At 46.6% G+C, this 17,788-nt stretch overlaps 1 protein-coding gene across 1 annotated transcript in view; it reads right to left on the bottom strand.

Annotated features, from left to right (window-relative positions):
• The window catches only part of CABLES1 (Cdk5 and Abl enzyme substrate 1), a gene marked incomplete at its 5' end in the record, with an annotated part of 103,234 nt that overhangs the window by 30,629 nt on the left and 54,817 nt on the right, over nt 1-17,788 (bottom strand). Inside the window, one exon of the mRNA XM_012725780.1 lies at nt 6,682-6,759. Coding sequence (XP_012581234.1) covers nt 6,682-6,759 — 78 coding nt within the window. The remainder of the gene's footprint in view (nt 1-6,681; nt 6,760-17,788) is intronic.

The raw sequence follows: 17,788 nt of genomic DNA, 5'->3' as shown, positions 1-17,788 counted from the left end.
GGGAGAGGGAACCTTTGAGCTTCCTTTAGACCCTCACTTTCCTGAGGGTACCCTCTCGGAGCTAATGCTGGGTTAATAGCTGGAGTCCGTTGGTGGCCCCCAAGGTTTAGTTTAGGGGACAGGTGGACTTATCAGTGAGTCACTGTGGCAGAACCCACAACATTCAGTTACAGGGGAACCCAGGCCCCCACAGGTGGCCTAGGTTTTGTCGAGGGGAGGCCCTCTGTGAAAACAAGAAATTGAAGTGAATCCCATGTGGGGAGTGAGCAGAATGTCTGACAGCAGTGTCTGCCCAGAAGCCCCAGGCTGTGGCTCTATGTTTGTCCTGTGGCATTGTCTCCCACGGGCTTACCAGATTGTCAATGCCTGCCTGTCTTTCCTGGACATTCTGCAAACTCTCCCAAACCCACCATTCTCACACACCGGAGCCGTCAGTGCGGAGGCTGTGTCTGTAACCCCCACCCTGCATGCCACCCCTCCAGGCCCACTGGAGCCACCCTGAGCTCATGCAACAAGCAAGACGCTCAATGCCTAAAATAAAAGGAGAAGATGGGTATGAGAAGCATCTCATTCCATCCTACAGATGACTTCCAAAGTGTTGGACGCGAGTAGACTGTGAAACAATATTTTAAGAAAGAAGAAAGCTTGTAAAGAAGTGAAGAAACAAACGCTTTATTTTAAAAGGTCCTGTCACCAATCCTTTGGTGAAGTGAAGATACGTCTGGTGCTGTGAATAATCATCTAATGTGATAGCTGTGCACACTTTCTCAGAGAGAGCACTTTCAGACACTGTGTGAAAACCAGAGAATGACCCTTACACCTGGTCCTCACTCACTTCCTGGGGATGTTGGAGGGGGTGCAGTGGGGAAGTGCTGGGGAGTCTCAAGTGAGCAGCACTCAGGGTTACCAGCCTGTGGCAAACTGTGGCAACACCTTCCACAATCCGTGTGTGTGTCCTGCCTCACCTGCCTGCACATCACGGGCTTCCTGTTCTATAGTCAGCAAGTTCCTAAGGGCAGGAATTATAAGGAGGAAAATGATGGCTTCACTCAAGATTCTACTCAAAGATATCTGGGGTTTTCCCTTGGAGGACCCGGGCTGCTGTGTGAATGAGCAACCGACAAGGCCTTTGAAAGGCCACCACCCAGCACGGTGGCAACCACGTAGCAGGAGGTGACACTGCTGTGGTGCACAGATGACACACCATGAAGCCCCACTGTCACCCAGATGCATGTTGGTCAGCCAGGGTCACCCATGGATGCTGGGGTCGCCAACAGCCCAGCCCAAGGGGTAAGTGAAAGAGAAACACTCACTTTCCAGGTACAATAGCAATTTGGGGCTGCCCCTGGGGCAGGAGTGGACACCCACCTAGGGATGGGCAAGGCTGAGAACAACACCCCCAGAGCCTGCGGCCATCTACAAGCCACACCTCTCTGCTGCAGCCTCCACCTGTGAGGTGATAATGGCGGAAGCTGCCTTAGGAAGTTGTGAAGACAAAATAAGCAAATGTATATAAAGCACTCAGTACAGAGCATGGCAGCGTTTCCTCCTGTTTACGTTATGACCCTACTATCATGCTCACGTGAGTGTTTGATGGCTTCATCAGCTAATTCTCGGGAAATATACTCTTTTCTCCAGTATCCTTACTTAAAAACCAAGGCAGGGAAGAACCACTTGAAGACGTGGCAGTTGGGCAGTCGGTGCCTGCTTCAAACAACGGCTCTCGAAACACCGTGTGAATGGAGTGATCCTGCTGCCAGCCTGGGGTAAAGCTGGTGCATGCAAAGTCACCCCAACACGCCACTGTCCTCAAGCCCAGGCTGATGAAGCCTCTATGCATACAGCTCCCCGCAGGCAACAGCCTGCCATAGTGCAGAGTGATCAGATTGGCACTTTTCGAAAAGCTCAAATTTCAACAAATTGGACAGAGAACACTGATGCAAACACCCAGAACTCTTGCAGCAGCTGATGACAGGTGGATGCCGAACAGCAGGTCTCCTAAGCCCACTGGTCACCCTTAGTGCCGGCGAGGGTGAGCGCACAGGCGTGCAGAAGGCGCATGGAGGACCTCGGAGAATGCAGTCACACCACACCTCCCCTTCTCGCCAGGGAGGGGAGGAGGTCTGGAAAGGCTAGGGGATGGGCCTGTGACAGCGACACCCTAGGGCCAGAACCCCATTTGTCTCCATCCCTCTGCTTCCTATTACTACATGGGCTTGAACCCTGCAGTGCCAGGAGCTACAGGCCTCCAGCTTGGACGGTGCTTTCTCGAATTCTCCCAAAAGTCAGGCCTGAGCGACCCTGACCGAGCACGCACAAGGAGCCAAGTCATCCTCTGACATGCTCAGAAGCCAACACTGAGGAAGATCGCCCTCTATTTCTTCAAGACCCCACTCTATATCCAGAGGCCACCTTCTCTTGGAGCGCTCCCTGGTCCCTGCATCTGAATTCACAAAGCTCCCTCCTGTGTGCCAGCTGGACACTGTTCAATTGTTTGCTCGCCTGCTTGTTGGTTACTATGTTTACCAGCAGAAGACAGAAGTCTTCTGCCACTAGAGGGTAATGAGGAAAAACTTTTTTTCCTCCACTACTGTGCGTCCCTGCTGCCTAGGAGGTGTCTGGCACATGGTTCACTAGATTTTGTGAAGTGACTGAATTAGGCTACGTGTGGCGGAGCCTGCATTCTACATGGGAAGCAGACAGAAGCGGCAATACACCTGAGACGGTGGGGAGAAAGAGACTTTACAGAGCAAACCCTTGGCTTTTGACTCAATAGATTTATTGTAAATATTGACAGTAGTCTTATTGTAAATATGGGTGTTGATAAAGATTTGGGGAGCAGTTAAAGCCCCTTTTGGGTGCTCCCCCACATGGCTGGCTCTTTTGCTCAATGATGAGAGCCTCTAGAGAGAGGGTCTTTTCAGCCCTGTACCCTGCCAGCCTCTCATGCTCACTGAGCACAAGAAATGACTGAACATGCAAATGCATGAATGGATTTGTGAAAAAAAGTGAATGAATGGTAAAACCTCCCTAGGACCAGCCTATCTGCTTTGATCTACTGATGCCAGGAGCCAAAATAAGGGTTGAGTTTTGTTTAAACCAACAACAAAGCTTTGTGGTCAGGCAGGGAAGGAGGGGGAGCTAAGATGTGAGTGCCAGACTTGGGAAGCTTCAGTGCAGCCCGCAAGAAAAGGAAACGGAAAGCGATAAAGCCGTCCCGGTAGATGCCTTCACGGGGAGGAGGTTCAAGTACACTGGATGAACTTGTGAGTTTCCTGTTTTTAAGGCTTTCTTGAGACGAAGCTGCAACTTTTCCCCCTTCTGACGGGGGTTTGCACTTGTCTGGAATAAACAGGCACGTGTGGCCCATTGCACAAGCACAACGGAAACAGAAACCACCAGGGTAGCAGACTGGGCTCACTGGAGCCCTGGGTTATGATGCTACTAGGGTGTGGGTGAGCCTCACCCTGTTGTGCACCCCAGGCCTGAGCTAAAGGGCAGGGTGGCCACACCACCTCAAGCTTAAAAGGCCTTCCACCCCTGACATTCTACAACTTACATCCTGGTTACAGAGGGAGCCTCAGTCTGAAAGGAAAGGGATGTTCCACAGGTGAGAAGTATTAGTAAATATTACATGAGCAAAAGGCATTTAAAATGTAATGTTTATAATTTACTAGGATAAATATCTATTATTTCAGCAGTTGTTTCTCAATCATCAGCAAAAAGAAAAAATAATAATGGCAGTTATTTATAAATAGGACTTCTGTTCATTAAAACACTGAAAAAGCAGAACACCTCTTATCTCTCCTGCTGTTAAATTATAGTATTTTGGGTCACGCTCATAATTTATGCTCTGAGAGTATTTATATAAAAACTCTGGAGAAGCAGGATTGTTCTTTTCTGTTAGGTCTTACAAAGAGTCCAATCATGTATTTTGTTCAGAAAGTTAATCTATCTGGTTTTCTCATCGGTCAATTCTGAAGGAGCGGTTACGTTTGAGTTTGTTTATAGCCAAGAGAAGGTTCTGTTCAGTGACCCCCACATACTCATTTTGCTTCTCCCTGGGGGACCAAGTGGCAGAAAAACTGAATCTACAGGGAACATTATGGATGCCCCTCCTGAAGTACATGAGACCTTCTCCTTGAAGTGCATGAGACCTTTTCAGCAGTGAAGGAAACCCCAATCTGACTGAGTCCATACATGAGTACCTCAGCTGCCAGCCAGCATTTCTCTGAGGTGTTAAGAAGTGGAGGGCCACACGACTCCACAGGGATGTCAAACAGGTGGTTCGGGTATCTCTTCCTGGCCAACCAAAGGTAGAACGCATCCCTGGGGCCTTGGCTCACATGTGCCTCCCCCAGTGAGTAACACAGGTAGCATGCACAAGCACTGCTCACCGGTAGGGCTGTTTTGAGAAATGCAGTCAGGTGATGCTGTGGTTGTGTCAGCATCACAAAGTGAACTTACATGACAGTTTGCCCAACTACACATAAAGCTTTATGGAACAGCTTTTGGGTCACCATCATCTGCAGACCCAAACCTTACTAAGTGATGTATGACTATAACTCGATATTTCCAACCAGTAGAAGCACAGGTGAGTTGCCTAAGCAGAAAACTGTAAGTCTCCCAGGTTCTCCATGTTGAAATCCACATTTCATTTGCTGCTAAGAAGTCCAGGATCTTTGACAAGCTGGCCCACCTACCTCTCTGCGCTCCAGGTGCTGTGTGGGATCAGGTATGCAGACACCCTCTGGGATAACCTCAGGTAACCTCTGGAGGCAGTTATCAAAATAGCTCCATTTCCCAGACAGAGGGTTCTCCTGCACATGAACTTGTCTTGCCTATGGGTCAAGGTGGGTCATGGAAAAACCTCGGGTTGGATAGACTTAGGTTCAAATTAGCATTCTGGCTGAAAGAATTTGAATCACCCTTCAGGAATGAAACTAACATGAATACTTACTTCAAAGATGAAAACATGGCGAAGTCAACTGTCTTGGCAGTCATCTGACTGAGTACCTTTAGCTTTTGCTAAAAGTGGGAATTAATCACGGAAATTCAATGTATCCCTCCTCTTGGCTCTGACTTCCAGATGGAGAGGGATCAGGTTCATCTTTCTCTACCTTTACCCCAGTACCCAGCCACACAGTAGACACTCAATAGGTGATGAATGCGACATAGCCCAGAAGAATACATCAAGCAGAAAAGTAATCAAGGGGAAATCAAGAAAAATGAGGGGCCATCACAGTGACCAAGACATTCCTGGCTGTGGGAGGACACACTTCTGATGATTCAGGCTCCCTGTGTGCTCACAGGCTAGGCCAATGAATATATTCTAAACTCTGGGGCCACTATATGTAGTAAGACGAATGATCTGGCCTTCTGGGTCACACGTATCTGTGAGCTGGTATGAACCCCAGAGAATGGGCATGTTCACATATGCATCCAGACTCCGAAAGCCTCCCCTTGACATTTCTTGGGGGCAGGGCACTGGTTCTACATACAGCCCTTGAGAACTTTTGAGGGACAGGATTTACTGTCACAACTGCAGCTTTGCAAGCTTGTCATAAGGCTGTGGAGAATTAAGAGCACCAAATAAGTGCTCAGTAAAACAGTGAAATTATTATGACTGCATTTCATGGCATATATTTATGTTCATATAAATGAATCAGGATTTCCTGAATAAAGATGAACTACATTCTGTCCCATGAAAGTTTAGAGTGTATCTAGAGTGAAAAAAAGGACCAGGGTAAACCGAAGAGGCTCCAAGTTTTGGCAGACCTACAGGGGGAAGGGAAGATGGTGGTTAGAGGGAGTGACTGGGGAATAGCTCAAGGAAGATGATAAACAGCAAATCAGCACCAGGGGCCGTACCCCCACCTGTGGGGCGCGGTAACGTGTGGGTGGTTTATCATTGTGACAAGTACCAGCAGCAATCCCAGCATCTAGCTTGCAGAGGTCAGAGTCAATATCCCACCATTGTGGCATTGCTCCCACAATTGCTCCTATGTAGTGAACTGTTTGCCCTAAGTTCCAGCAACTCCATGATGCCAAACACCAGTCACAGCCAACAGGTGAGGGATAAGGAAGTGAAGACTCAGGAGAAATCGAGCACAGAGTTTGGGGAGTGAAGGAGGCTTTGCAAGGGCAGAGCCTCACTTACCTACTTGTTTCAGAGCAAAAGGAGGGGCCGATTTAGAGGTGAGCATTCCTCTGGCCTGCCGTGAATCACACAGGTCTGTTCTGGTGCCTCTGGCTTTCATATTTGCTTCATTCAGTTTGCTGGTCAGTTTCCAGCTCTAAGCCCAAGATGCAGGGAGGCAGGATGGCCACATGATTGCCTGAGTCCTTTCCTGACCTACCTTTTTCAGAGCTGGAAGACACTGCAGAATGGGGTATGTGCTGCATTGCTTTTGCTTGATATTATTATATTGGAAGAGGTGACAAAATGAGCATTTAGAAGAAGCAGAGGATATGAGCACACACGTGTACACTCTCACAGTAACACAGAAGCTTTCTGGCTGAAAAGAAAATGAAACAGACTTTTTCTTTCCAATTTACGAAAGCTGAATTTGTAGTATCAAGGCAAGGAAAGTTCTTTAAAGTGATAGGGTAGCCACATTAAGCACATGGTGTCAGAACTTTTCACCCAGAGAACTACAAAGCAAGCATGCATATACATACCCAACCTGGGCGCTGTCGCGATACGGCAGCACTGAAAATATACTACAGAAGGATCTTCTGCCACTGATAAGGACTATTCTAAAAAATAAAAATAAAAAAGAACAAACAACAGACAAACAAACTAAATGCAAAGACTCTTAAAAAAAATTTCTATAGCAACTTAGCATTCATGGAATTCACAGCAGTATTTGCACGCTCCCGCCACCTCCTCTGACAGATGGTATTCTGCTCTCCTTGCAAAATGCAACCTCAGTGCAGCAGAAGCACACTGCCTCCTTATCCAAATGGTAACATGCGAGAGCCTTTACTGAGCGCAGCGCACAGGAACCCTTCCTGGGGGGAGGGCTGCTGGCTGTGGGTTGCACATGCAAAACGGAGCAGGCAGAGCTAGGAGACTGGGGTGCTCGGGGCTGAGCGAGCAGTCATGCCACATTTAGACCATTGATTTCTACTCTACGGTGAACAATGCAAGAGCGGTAGTGCCAGAGACTCTGAGCAGGCAAGACACTCAGATGCCATCATGATCATTAGGTTTTTTATATGCTGGCAGCATGTTAGGTTCTGAGAATAAATTAAGGGAACAATTACATAATCAGTCTTAGCTTCCATTCCTGCTATAAAGATACCACTGGAAACAGTTCTACATGATGCTCTTATGCAATCAAAGGCCACTTTAAAAAACATTAAAAAAAAAAAAGACAACTCTCAAAAGTACTTATCCAGGCATCTGAGAATAACTTTTGCCAAAGAAAACTGCTGATGAAAAAAGTGGAGAAATGAGTGGAGATTAAAAAAATCAATATTCTTTAGCATAACGGCAGTTCACATCAGATAGGGAGTTTATTGACTTTTGCAATCTCTTCCTTCAATGATCGTAAAGATAAAACCAGGGAAAAACAGTTCTATTAGCTGCACCACGGTCTGGGAATTCTGACTTCGTTTGAAGACTATGCTATGAAATTGGCCACACACCCAGGAAAAAGTCAGGTTCTTTGGCGCGGTAAACCAAGTCCTGGCTTCTGGCTCTCTCTGCCTCTCCAGTCTCAACATGCACCATATTCTCCACATCCTGTGCTTTACCACTCTCTGTGCCAAAGAACTTGCAGTTCCCGCCTCCCCTCCCCCCACCTCCCACCAACCTGGAAAAAACCCCGTTTTGTTCCTCTGTCCTTTGCACGCTGTGCCCTTCTGCATGCTTGGTGAGCTCCCAGTTAGCTTCACAACCTCCCTGTTTAGCTCCCTGTGAGCATTTCCTCCCCCTTTACTGGCTGGTGCTGCTTCTGCTCCCTTATTTCACTTCCAGGGGTGCACTAATCAGAGTGCTGCTAACCATTTGCCACCCATTCTTCTGGAGCTCGAGTACCAGGGATTAGCACGCAGTAGTCCCTCTATGAGTGCAACGCGGGTGAAGCCAGCTTCAGAGCAGCACCCAAGCCCTGGCGCTGTGGAGGCGGGACCGCAGCTGTCTGCTCAGCCCACGGTGATTCACTCAGCAGTGGCAGCCAGGGCCTCAGCCACACTCCCGCTGCCAGCACCAGCACTGTCAGATTCTAAATGCTTGAACTGATGAGGCACCAGTGAGTGAAGTGCCAAAGGTGTGGCTGCCCAGGCCTTGAACCTGTGTTCTTTACCACGATGTGCCTGCATGCTCTGCTGTTCTCCTAGACGTGCTAGAAAAGTCTGCTCATGGGTTTGAATCGGTCCCTAAGGACCGAGTTTTCTAGGGTGGCTTTCAAGCCTGGCCTGCAAGTAGAATGTGAGGAGCCGCACCCTGACAGTGAGGCTGTGGGATTTGCAAGCAGCTCACCCTCCTGCTCTGATCTGCCTGGGTCCCTTTGGAGCTGGAAGGACAGAGGATTCTCACACCTCCCTTACCACCAATAGAAAAGACTGGAACTACTCATATGTCATCGGACACCTGTGTATCCTGCAACCGAGGGTGGAATGTGTTGAACAAACTCAACCACATTTTCTTCATTACTCAGTACTAATGAGTCCTCCCTTCCCACCAGTCAGATTTGAGCATTTTTAATAGGCCAAGAAAATGAAACTATGAATACATGTGAAGTATAAATATACTTCCCCCAACTTCAACGCTATTGTACCTATTATGAATGGACTGCGTTGTTCTATTAAGTGAGTGCTTACACCACGTGGTCTTCATTTGGGTGTAGGAGAAGCTGACAGGATGGGTCTCATTCAGAAAAATATGCTATTCTACTGCAGAAGTCAAGTTAATAAACTACAAATGTGCATGATTCCCACTCATGTCAGCTGGAATGGTCCAGCTGAATGGCTCTGTGGTTGGCTATTAAGCAGATGGGGGAGAAGTAAGGAGCACTTTTCTTCCATTCTCGGCTCTAACCATCCTGAAGACTTCCACTTTCTGCAGGGGTGAGAGGAGTCCTGAGCAGAGACCCACACAGCGGCGCTGCAACAGGTTTGCAGCTGTCCAAGGCCTGCGAAGCTGGACCTCGCCAACAAAACTTCCAACAACACATCCTACGTGTTTCCTGAAGTAGCTCTGGAATCCGGGAGGGACTTCAGACCTTAGCCAGAGCAGGCAAATATCAACAAGTGGTGAGCTGTAGTCTTCTCTGCGTCCCACACTAGCAAGTTCGAGTAGTGAGATGATAAAGACACATCCCCGTGTCCACAGCTGGGAGGGGTCGTGTGTGACTGCAGCCTTGCTCTTTGTAAACACAGGGCAATGTCCATCATTAGAGATGCCCAGAGGAAAATGAGATCCATTTGCCTTCTTCAAATGCTCCAATATTTGTGAAGGAATTAAGTCAGGGTAGGGAAAAACGTAAGATCACCAAATTCCATTTCCAGCGGTTTTCATGACCTCCATGTTTTTGCCTCCAAACACAGTAGATATCTTCTTTTATGCCCAAAGAGCATGCCAAAAGCCCACATAATTTTCCCCATCTGTGACATAGAACATTTGACTTGGAGTTAAGATGATCAGAAAGCATTACACAAAATATTACGACTTCAAAAGAGGAATTAACTCCAGGGAGATTGGGTCTTTAAGGAATTAAAGATCACATTTCCATACTAACATCTGCCAGATGAAAAAAAGTTAGCAAAGGGTAAAAGCTCCCCAGGGCTACTGCTCACTTGGGTAGGCTCCCTCTGGATACACAATGTTTTCCAAACTCTTCCAGGAAGCATCAAGAGTGCTCTGCAGCTGGAACCCTAACCTTCTTCATGTAATTTCATTTTTGCACCTGTTTGCATGTAAGACCCCAGTGTGCTGGAATGGCCAGGAGATAGTGCCAGAGCACCAAGGATCACTTTCATTCAGTCTGTTTTCAGCTGCTCAGCCCACTGCCTACAATGTCTGATGGGGCAATGTCATCCAAGGCTCGTAAGTTTTCCCTTATGCCAATATTTGGTTGCTCATTCGAGTTCCAGAATCTTGGTGAGTCCCTATTGGCTGCGATAAGGTTCTCTCTCTTCTAGGTGGACTATTTCATTGTAACAGAAATATTCTCTTGAGGACATAAAAACAAGCAACCAACTTCAAAATTTAGAGAAAAGAAAATCACAGTGGTGGGTGATTATGTGTGATGCATGAACATAGCTCAGGGTGTCCAGAATCTGGGGGTGTCCAGGACTAGATACTGGAACACATGCGAAACACATTTCCATGCTCATTCCCTGCAACCTCAGGAGGCGAGAGAAATCCCTTAAGAGTGCTGGTGGTGTGGTTTAAACTTTGCCTCCCACCTCCAAAACATGTTGTCTCTCTAATCCCCTGTACCTGTGAATGTGTGTGGCCTTCCTTGGAAACATAGTCTTTGCAGGTGTAATCAAGGCAGGATAAGGTCATACTGAATTCGGGTGGCGTCAGCTCCAACTGGATTTAACGAGAGCTATCTGGACATGGCCAGACACATATGGAGGGATGAATCCCTGATGAGAGGCAGGGATTGGAATGATGAGGCCAGTACCCAAGCGCACTAAGGACTGCTGACCATCACTAGGCAGTGGGAGAGGCAAGGAATAACCTTTCCCTAAAGCCCTTAGAGGATACATAGCCCTGTTGATACCTGGATTTCTAAGTTCTGGCCCTAGAACTGCGAGGGGGTACATTTTGGCTGCTTTAAGTGTGGCTGCTTTAAGTGACTCTTTGTATGGCAGCCCTAGAAAGAGAATACAGCTGCATTCAGCCACTTTCTTGTAGTGCTACTCAGCAGTCTTCTCTGCTCTTCAGTTACACCAATTAGCTGGTGCACTGGATGATCCTGTTCAGAGAGCTGAAGAAGCAGCTTAGCCTGAGCCTAAGGTAGGGTATGTGCTTGAGGTCTGTGTGGCATGGGAGCCCTAGAGGAGTGGGGTTCCAACAGGTAAGAAAAGGGAAGGTGGGGTCAGTATTAAGGGAAATAAAGATCAACAAAGTGATGTATGAGGTCATACCTGGTACTAAAGTGAGGTAGGGAGTAGTGGAAGATTTCTGAGAAGCAAGCTATATGATCCTCCCTTCTTCTCTCTATTCTACAAATATTTTGAGCATTAACTCTACCAGATACTGTGGGGGTGTGGGGATTTGATGAAGCACACAGGCAAGATAGGGCTCCATCTTCACAAAGCTATGGTTGGGTGGGAGAGGTTCACACAGGGACGTGAATCCCCTGATAGGGCAGTAGAGGGCGCTATTAAGCACACTGAAGGAAGAGCTACCTAGCCTGAGAGGTGCAAGGTGGGTTTTCCTAATGGTTAATGACAATTAAACTGAGAGCTGAGAGGTTAATGGTATTCGGCATGTGAGGAGAAGTTATACTTGGATATGGAGGAACTTACATGAGTCAAGGCTCGAAGGAAAAAGAGTGAAAGATTCATTTGCAAACCGACGGTGTGGTCAAACTGTCTTTGCTCACCTCTCCTACCTGATGCACCTGGCTTTCCACTCTCACTGACACCTGTAGCAAATTTAAAGTTCAGACTGACTGTACCAAACACAGAGTCTTACACTTCCTAAGATGGACTTGGATAAATGTCCCCGACCGGTTTGACAGTTACTTGTCCTTGTTCATTCAAGACTACACAATAAAATAGGAATAAAAATTGAGAGGAGTGGTATGAAACACTATGAAACACTAATGTTTTAACAAAAATATTCAGACAAGGCAAGTCACTAAAAAAAATTACAGTTGAGTAGTTGAGCAAGACATCTATAAATCTTAGGGAAATAATGCAAAATTTCCATAGAACTTTGTACTTGAATCCTTCAAAGAAGTCCAATCTGCAATGGTGGGAATGAAGATAGATGGGTGCCAGAGACAGATGCCAATCAGGAGGTCTGTAGGCAAGGAGAAGCCTGGCATCAAATCAAAAAACTATTGAGTGAATATCACCAACGTGTCTTAAGAGCACAATGCTTAGACTACATATAATTTCTGTGGATATTTCTTCCAACATTAACTAACCTCTCCCCTTCGCCACGTAATTACTGTAAATAATTCAGCACAGCTGAGGGTGGCATGGAGGAAAGGGGTGTTAGACACAGATGGCTGGGAGCTGCAGGTCAGCTCCAGAAGGCCTCCTGAGCCCCTGAGGGCTCAGTCCTGGCATATAGGAGACCTAGGATGGGGGTGGTGACTGAAGAGTGGGATGGATGAGCTCCCCCAGTGACAGGGGGTCGAATAAGAAGAGGGAGGGCTGGGAGAGAGGACCAGCAGCAAAGAGCATAAAGAGGTGCGAGAAGGGGGTGCCTGGGTCTGCTGGGGATTGCCAAGAGCACCTCAAGCTGAAAGGTGACGCAAAAGAAACAAACTGTCTCTAGTTGTAGAGGCCAGCAATTCAAGCTCAAAGTGTCCCCAGAGCCCCCTGCTCCTCTTGATAAAGGCTCTGGGCCTCTCTGTTAGCTTCTGCAAGCTCCTTGGTTTGGGGGCAATAGAACACCCAAGACCAACTTTCACTCGACAGGCTCCGTGTGTGTGTCTGTGTCTGTCTCCAAATTTGTCCCTTTTATGATAGTGTTGGTGGCATTGGATCAGGGTCCTCCTTAGTCCAATATGACCTCATTTAACCAGCTACATCTACAATGACTCTATTTCCCAAAAAGGTCACATGCTAAGGCCCTAGAGGTTAGTAGTCAACACAATTTTGAGGCCTAAGTTGGGGAGTTAAGAGGAAGACAAACCCAGTACAGTGTCATAGAAGTTACAGTCCCCTCTTGAGCCCTCAAGTCCTCTCCTACCAGCCCTTCCATGTCAGGCCACACTTGGCCCCCGGCCTTGCACTGCCTACTCTCTGTAACTCAGGTAATTTCTCCTGAGAACACCGCATACCACTGGTGGGGACCAAGAACTGGTGTCCCCCCAGGCTCCCAAGTCTCTAGCTAAGGAGAGAATTGAAACAGAATCACCAAGAGAAGCTTTGTCCAATTCTAACCCCTAATTCTTTCCTCATTTTATACCCTACAAATCAAACTGGTTGAAAAGCAGTGATATATACTTGTAGGCCACAGCGTTTCAGCAGCATACACGCAAAAAGCACACTTGCTTACCAATGAAAATAATTTCTCCGAAAAATTGCTTGCAGAGTCACAGAGGAAGCTAGCACAACCTCCATGCTTTTCAAAAAAGGTACGAAGAATAACACTTTCATTAAACCTAGTATGCAGTGCTGACCTCCCTCCTTGCTCGCCCCCCATCTCCAGGACATAGTGACCAGAGCTCCCAATGGTGGGTCTACCAGCCAGCTCCTCTGTTCCCACCCTCAGCACCAGGAGAAACAAAGGGAGTAGATCAGTCACATTGGAGAGCTGCTCTGGGCACATTTTCGGAGAGAAGCCTGGGCCAGAAGTTTCAGTGAGGTCTTGGCATTCCAGAAGTCTCAATCCAAGCTGGCCACGCATTGCCCCTCAATTCAGAGGTGTCACTCACAATTGGTTGTAGACATGGTTGCTGTGATGCAGATGCCTCCTACCACCTCTGCGGCTCAGAGGAGTCAGGGTTTCTAGTCTTCTAGTGAGGAACGAAGTTCCAAGAGGGAAGCGCATGCCTGCTCAGCAGACGTCGTGGGGAGCCTCAGAAGAGGCTCACCATCTATCAAACTGGATGAGCTCCTGAGGGAGAAGGCAGTGAATTTTCTTCTTTCAAGAAAGCTGATCCAGAGCTGGTAACTAGTTGTTTGTATTTTTATTTTTTGAAATGTGCCACTTTCTCCAACTCATTAAACTCGGTTCACAGCTTGGAACTGATGAGATCACAAACAAAGTCTTAAAGTTGTTGTTATCATCCCCTACTCCCCCCATTCTCTCCAAAGCTTTCCGTATTAAAAGGAAAGTCAACAATGTGAATTCCGTTACTGCACATTTGCCAACTTACTTTAAAAAGTAGATAAAAGGTGCTAAAATCTTTTAGATATTTTTGTTTTGTTTTCCTACTGGGTTCATTCTTTAAAGAGGCAGCACTCTAGCTACTTTTTATCTATTCCCATCTCAAATCCTCTTCAATCTCTTTGAAAAGTCCTCCCAAGGGACCAGGCAGCCCAGGCACTCACAGCAAAGAACACTTCTCTGCTTGCTCAGAATGAAAGATTCTCAAAGCAGACCACAGCAGCCATCACTTGGGGTAAGCAGATGTTGGGAAACCAGATGACTTCAAAAGGATGCCAGAGAATGCCCACAAGCTGCATGCCTGAGGGCGAGCAACACCCACTTGAAAGGAGGGCTCTTTTTGTCTTTTATCACTCACACAAATGGCTCTGAGTCTTAAGAGTTCGAAGGGCCAACAAGAAAGGTACTTTGTCAATGGGACCTTGAGAGTCACCAGACAAAGGATTTGGGAGGCCACTGGCTGCCTTCGGTCTTCAGGGTCTGAATCGTCCCCTGCCATTCTGGTAACCCAGGTGAAGGAGCCCTATGAGCTAACAGGCACCAGCTTTTCTAATGAGTGGCCACTCCCACTTGGCAGTCACCTTGATCCAGAGCCTTCTAGATGCTATGGCCTGGGGCACAAAAAGTTTGCTCCAACACTTGTGGTCAGTTTTGAACTTCAAAATAAATTCACTTTCAGAGGACAATATACCACACCCTCTACTTTTCTAGAACAAGGTTATCCGAACACCAGCACTGCCCTGATCCGTGCAGCTAGATCGTGCAAGCCCTCTGCTCAGTGTCCTCAAGGCATCCACCTCCCTCCTAACAAAAGCAGATGCCTTCTCCATGGACTCTCTCTGCTCTTTTTGGGGCTCCTCTCTTTTCTCCACTCCACCCACAAGCCTTTCCTATAGTTTCTCACTTGCATACTGCAGAGTCCAGCCTCAGCGACTCCACAGCTGTTGTTCCAGCCACCCCGAATGCTCTTCCCTATAGTCTGGCCTGCACTGTAGTTATCGTCTACCTCCCTCACACTCATCCCTGCTAAGTTTCATCTCAGTGAATTGGGTTCCCAGTGTTGAAGAAACTGAGTCTTGGTTCTTGTCTGTAAAGCATTCCCCTTCTCTTCCTGCTCTGACCTTCCACATGGCCAAAGAGAAGCTGCTGGCCTTCATGCCACAGAGGAGCTAATGCTCAAAGGGAACCCTCACATTATTCTTTCTAATCACCCCTCAGGCTAACAATGGGCAGCTAACAAATTTCAGCTAGCTGCAGGGTCTCCTGCTTCATCTGTTGGATGTTTCGCCATTCAGCTCACTGGGATGTGCTGTACTGAGGCGTAGCCTACCATTTGCTGAAGTCAAGAAAAGCCATGTTGAAGGCAAGCCCTGGTTTGCTGAATAAGGAGATGAAGTTAATGTAACCGGACTTTTTCTCAGTGGAGTTATGTTGACTGCTAGAAACCTCTGCTCTTTTCTGAAGCACACAAACCATTCATTTAACAACCCATCCCAGAACTCAGCCAGAATCAGCTCCAGGCTTGCTGGTGTATGAGTATTGGAACTTACCCTCCACCATCACTTCAGGCTCTTTCTAACTTTAAGATAATATTGACCTGGCTTTTCACTTGGCATTTTACAGATGACTTGTATTTCTAGATTCTTTGCATCTCCTGTGTTCTTGTCCTGAAGACTGAAACTCATTTAAAAGGCCTCTGCATTTATTCCACAAACTCTTCTGAGGGCCTACGCTGTGCCCAGCTCAGTGCTTTATTTAGTGTCTACATTTCAGTTCTACATGTTGAAGCTAAAACTAGCTCAGCAGCTGACATCAGTTCTGTCCCTATACCATCAGCCCCAAGAAGTCCCCCACCATTTTCCCCGCTTTTTTGAATATGGTTTTAAAAGCCATCATTGGTTTTTATTATAGCAGCAGAATACAAGTAATATAAAATATGCCAGTCAACTATTTTTGAATACAATTCAGTGTCATTAAGCACATACATGATAGTGTGCAAACACCACCACTATTTTCAAAATTTTTATGCTGCCTCAAGCAAAAACCTATCCCCATTATGCAACAATTCCCTCTTCCCCAGGCCCTGGGTGACCTCTAACGTATTTTCTCTCTGTATGGATCTAGCAATTTCAGATTTTCTATAAAAGGAGTCATGCAATATCTTACCTTGGTGTCTGGCTTTTTTCAGTCAGTGTTCAGGGTTCATACTTAATTGCAATAAGCATCATACTTCACTCCCTCTCATGGCTGCATAATATCCTTTTATGTGTCTACATTGCATTTTTGTTATCAGAATCTATTCATCTGTTGATGGACCCTCTGATTATCTCCACTTTTGCCTACTGTGAACGAGGCTACTATGGACATTGGTCTACAAACATCCTCTTTTCAATTCTTTTAGGCAGTGGAATTGCTGGGTCATATAGTAATTTTTATGTTTAATTTTTTGAGAAACAGCTAAGCTGATTTTTCCATAGTGACTGCACATTTTACTTCCTGCCAGTAGTGTAAGAGTGTAGCAGATACATTTTCTTGTTAGCAATCTTTCGTTCAGTCTAGATTTTACTCTGCTATACACGATTCTGTAAGTTTGCTCAAGCCATTCTTTTATTAGTCATTAGCCTTTAGCTAATGATTTTAAACATCAGAATTCAACAGTTTCCTCAAAGCTCACCATGTCATGCTGTGTCATTCAGTGTGAGGATCAACTCCGCTATCCCTTTGATCATGAGAATGAGCTTGAGAGTCTGAAGTCTGCATCTGGATTCTACCCCCCTTTCCAGCTGTGAGCTTCAGTTTCCTCCTTTGTAAACTAGGGTGATGAGTGTTTTAGTTTCCTTTGGTTGTGGTAACAAATTACCACTAAGTTAGTAGTTTAAAACAACATGAATTATGTTATAATTCTGGAGGTCCAAAATCTGAAATGGGTCTCATGGGACTAAACAAGCAAGGTGTTAGCTGGGCTGGTTCCCAACCGGAGGCCTAAGGGAGCTTCCTGCCTTTCCAGGGGCGGCCACATTCCTTGGCTTGGGACCCGTTTTTCCATCTTCAAGGTCGGCAGTGGACAGTTGAGTCTTTCTCACATCATCTCTTCTGACTCTGACTATCCTGCCTCCCTCTTCCACTTCTGAAGATCCTTTCCGTCCCATTCAGATAGTCCATGATAATCCTCTTTTAAAGGCAGCCTGTCAGCAGCCCCAAACTCTGTCTGCAACCTTGGGTCTCCTTTTCCATGTAACCAAATACATTCAAAGATCCTGGGGCTACAAAATGGACATCTTTGGCGGGGGGGTGGGGGGGGGAGAGAGACTTATTCTGCTTAACACAGTAGTAATGCCTTTCTCATCAGTTTTTTTTCCCCAAGATTATTTGCTTTATCATGTTCTTTCCATTCTTCAAGACAGTTATAAAGACTGAAACTTATCTACAAGTTCTCTCCACTCACTTACTCAACAAAGACCCACTAAGTTGAATGACTGCAATAAAACCTACACAGTAAGCACTCAGTAAGTGTTGCCCATTATCACCTTAAAATAACTCAAGGGCAATTTATAATCCTCTTGGGCAATTTGGTTGCAGCCACAAGAATCCACTTCTCAGTGCGAACTCCATGTGTTTCATCTTCCTGAGGTTCACCAGCACTGCCTTCTTTTCTAGCTATCAAGTCCAACGTGGCGTCCCCATCACCTGCAGGTCTGTGTTAATACAGAGGTAGAAATGGAGCACAGGGCTCCCTTCCTGCCTCAGCTACCTGCT

The sequence above is a fragment of the Condylura cristata genome, unplaced genomic scaffold (assembly GCF_000260355.1).
Source record: "Condylura cristata isolate star-nosed mole 26May11 unplaced genomic scaffold, ConCri1.0 scaffold00016, whole genome shotgun sequence".
In the NCBI taxonomy this organism is placed as follows: domain Eukaryota; kingdom Metazoa; phylum Chordata; class Mammalia; order Eulipotyphla; family Talpidae; genus Condylura; species Condylura cristata.
Note: the sequence above shows the minus strand (reverse complement) of the source record. Positions and strands in the feature narration are given on the sequence as shown.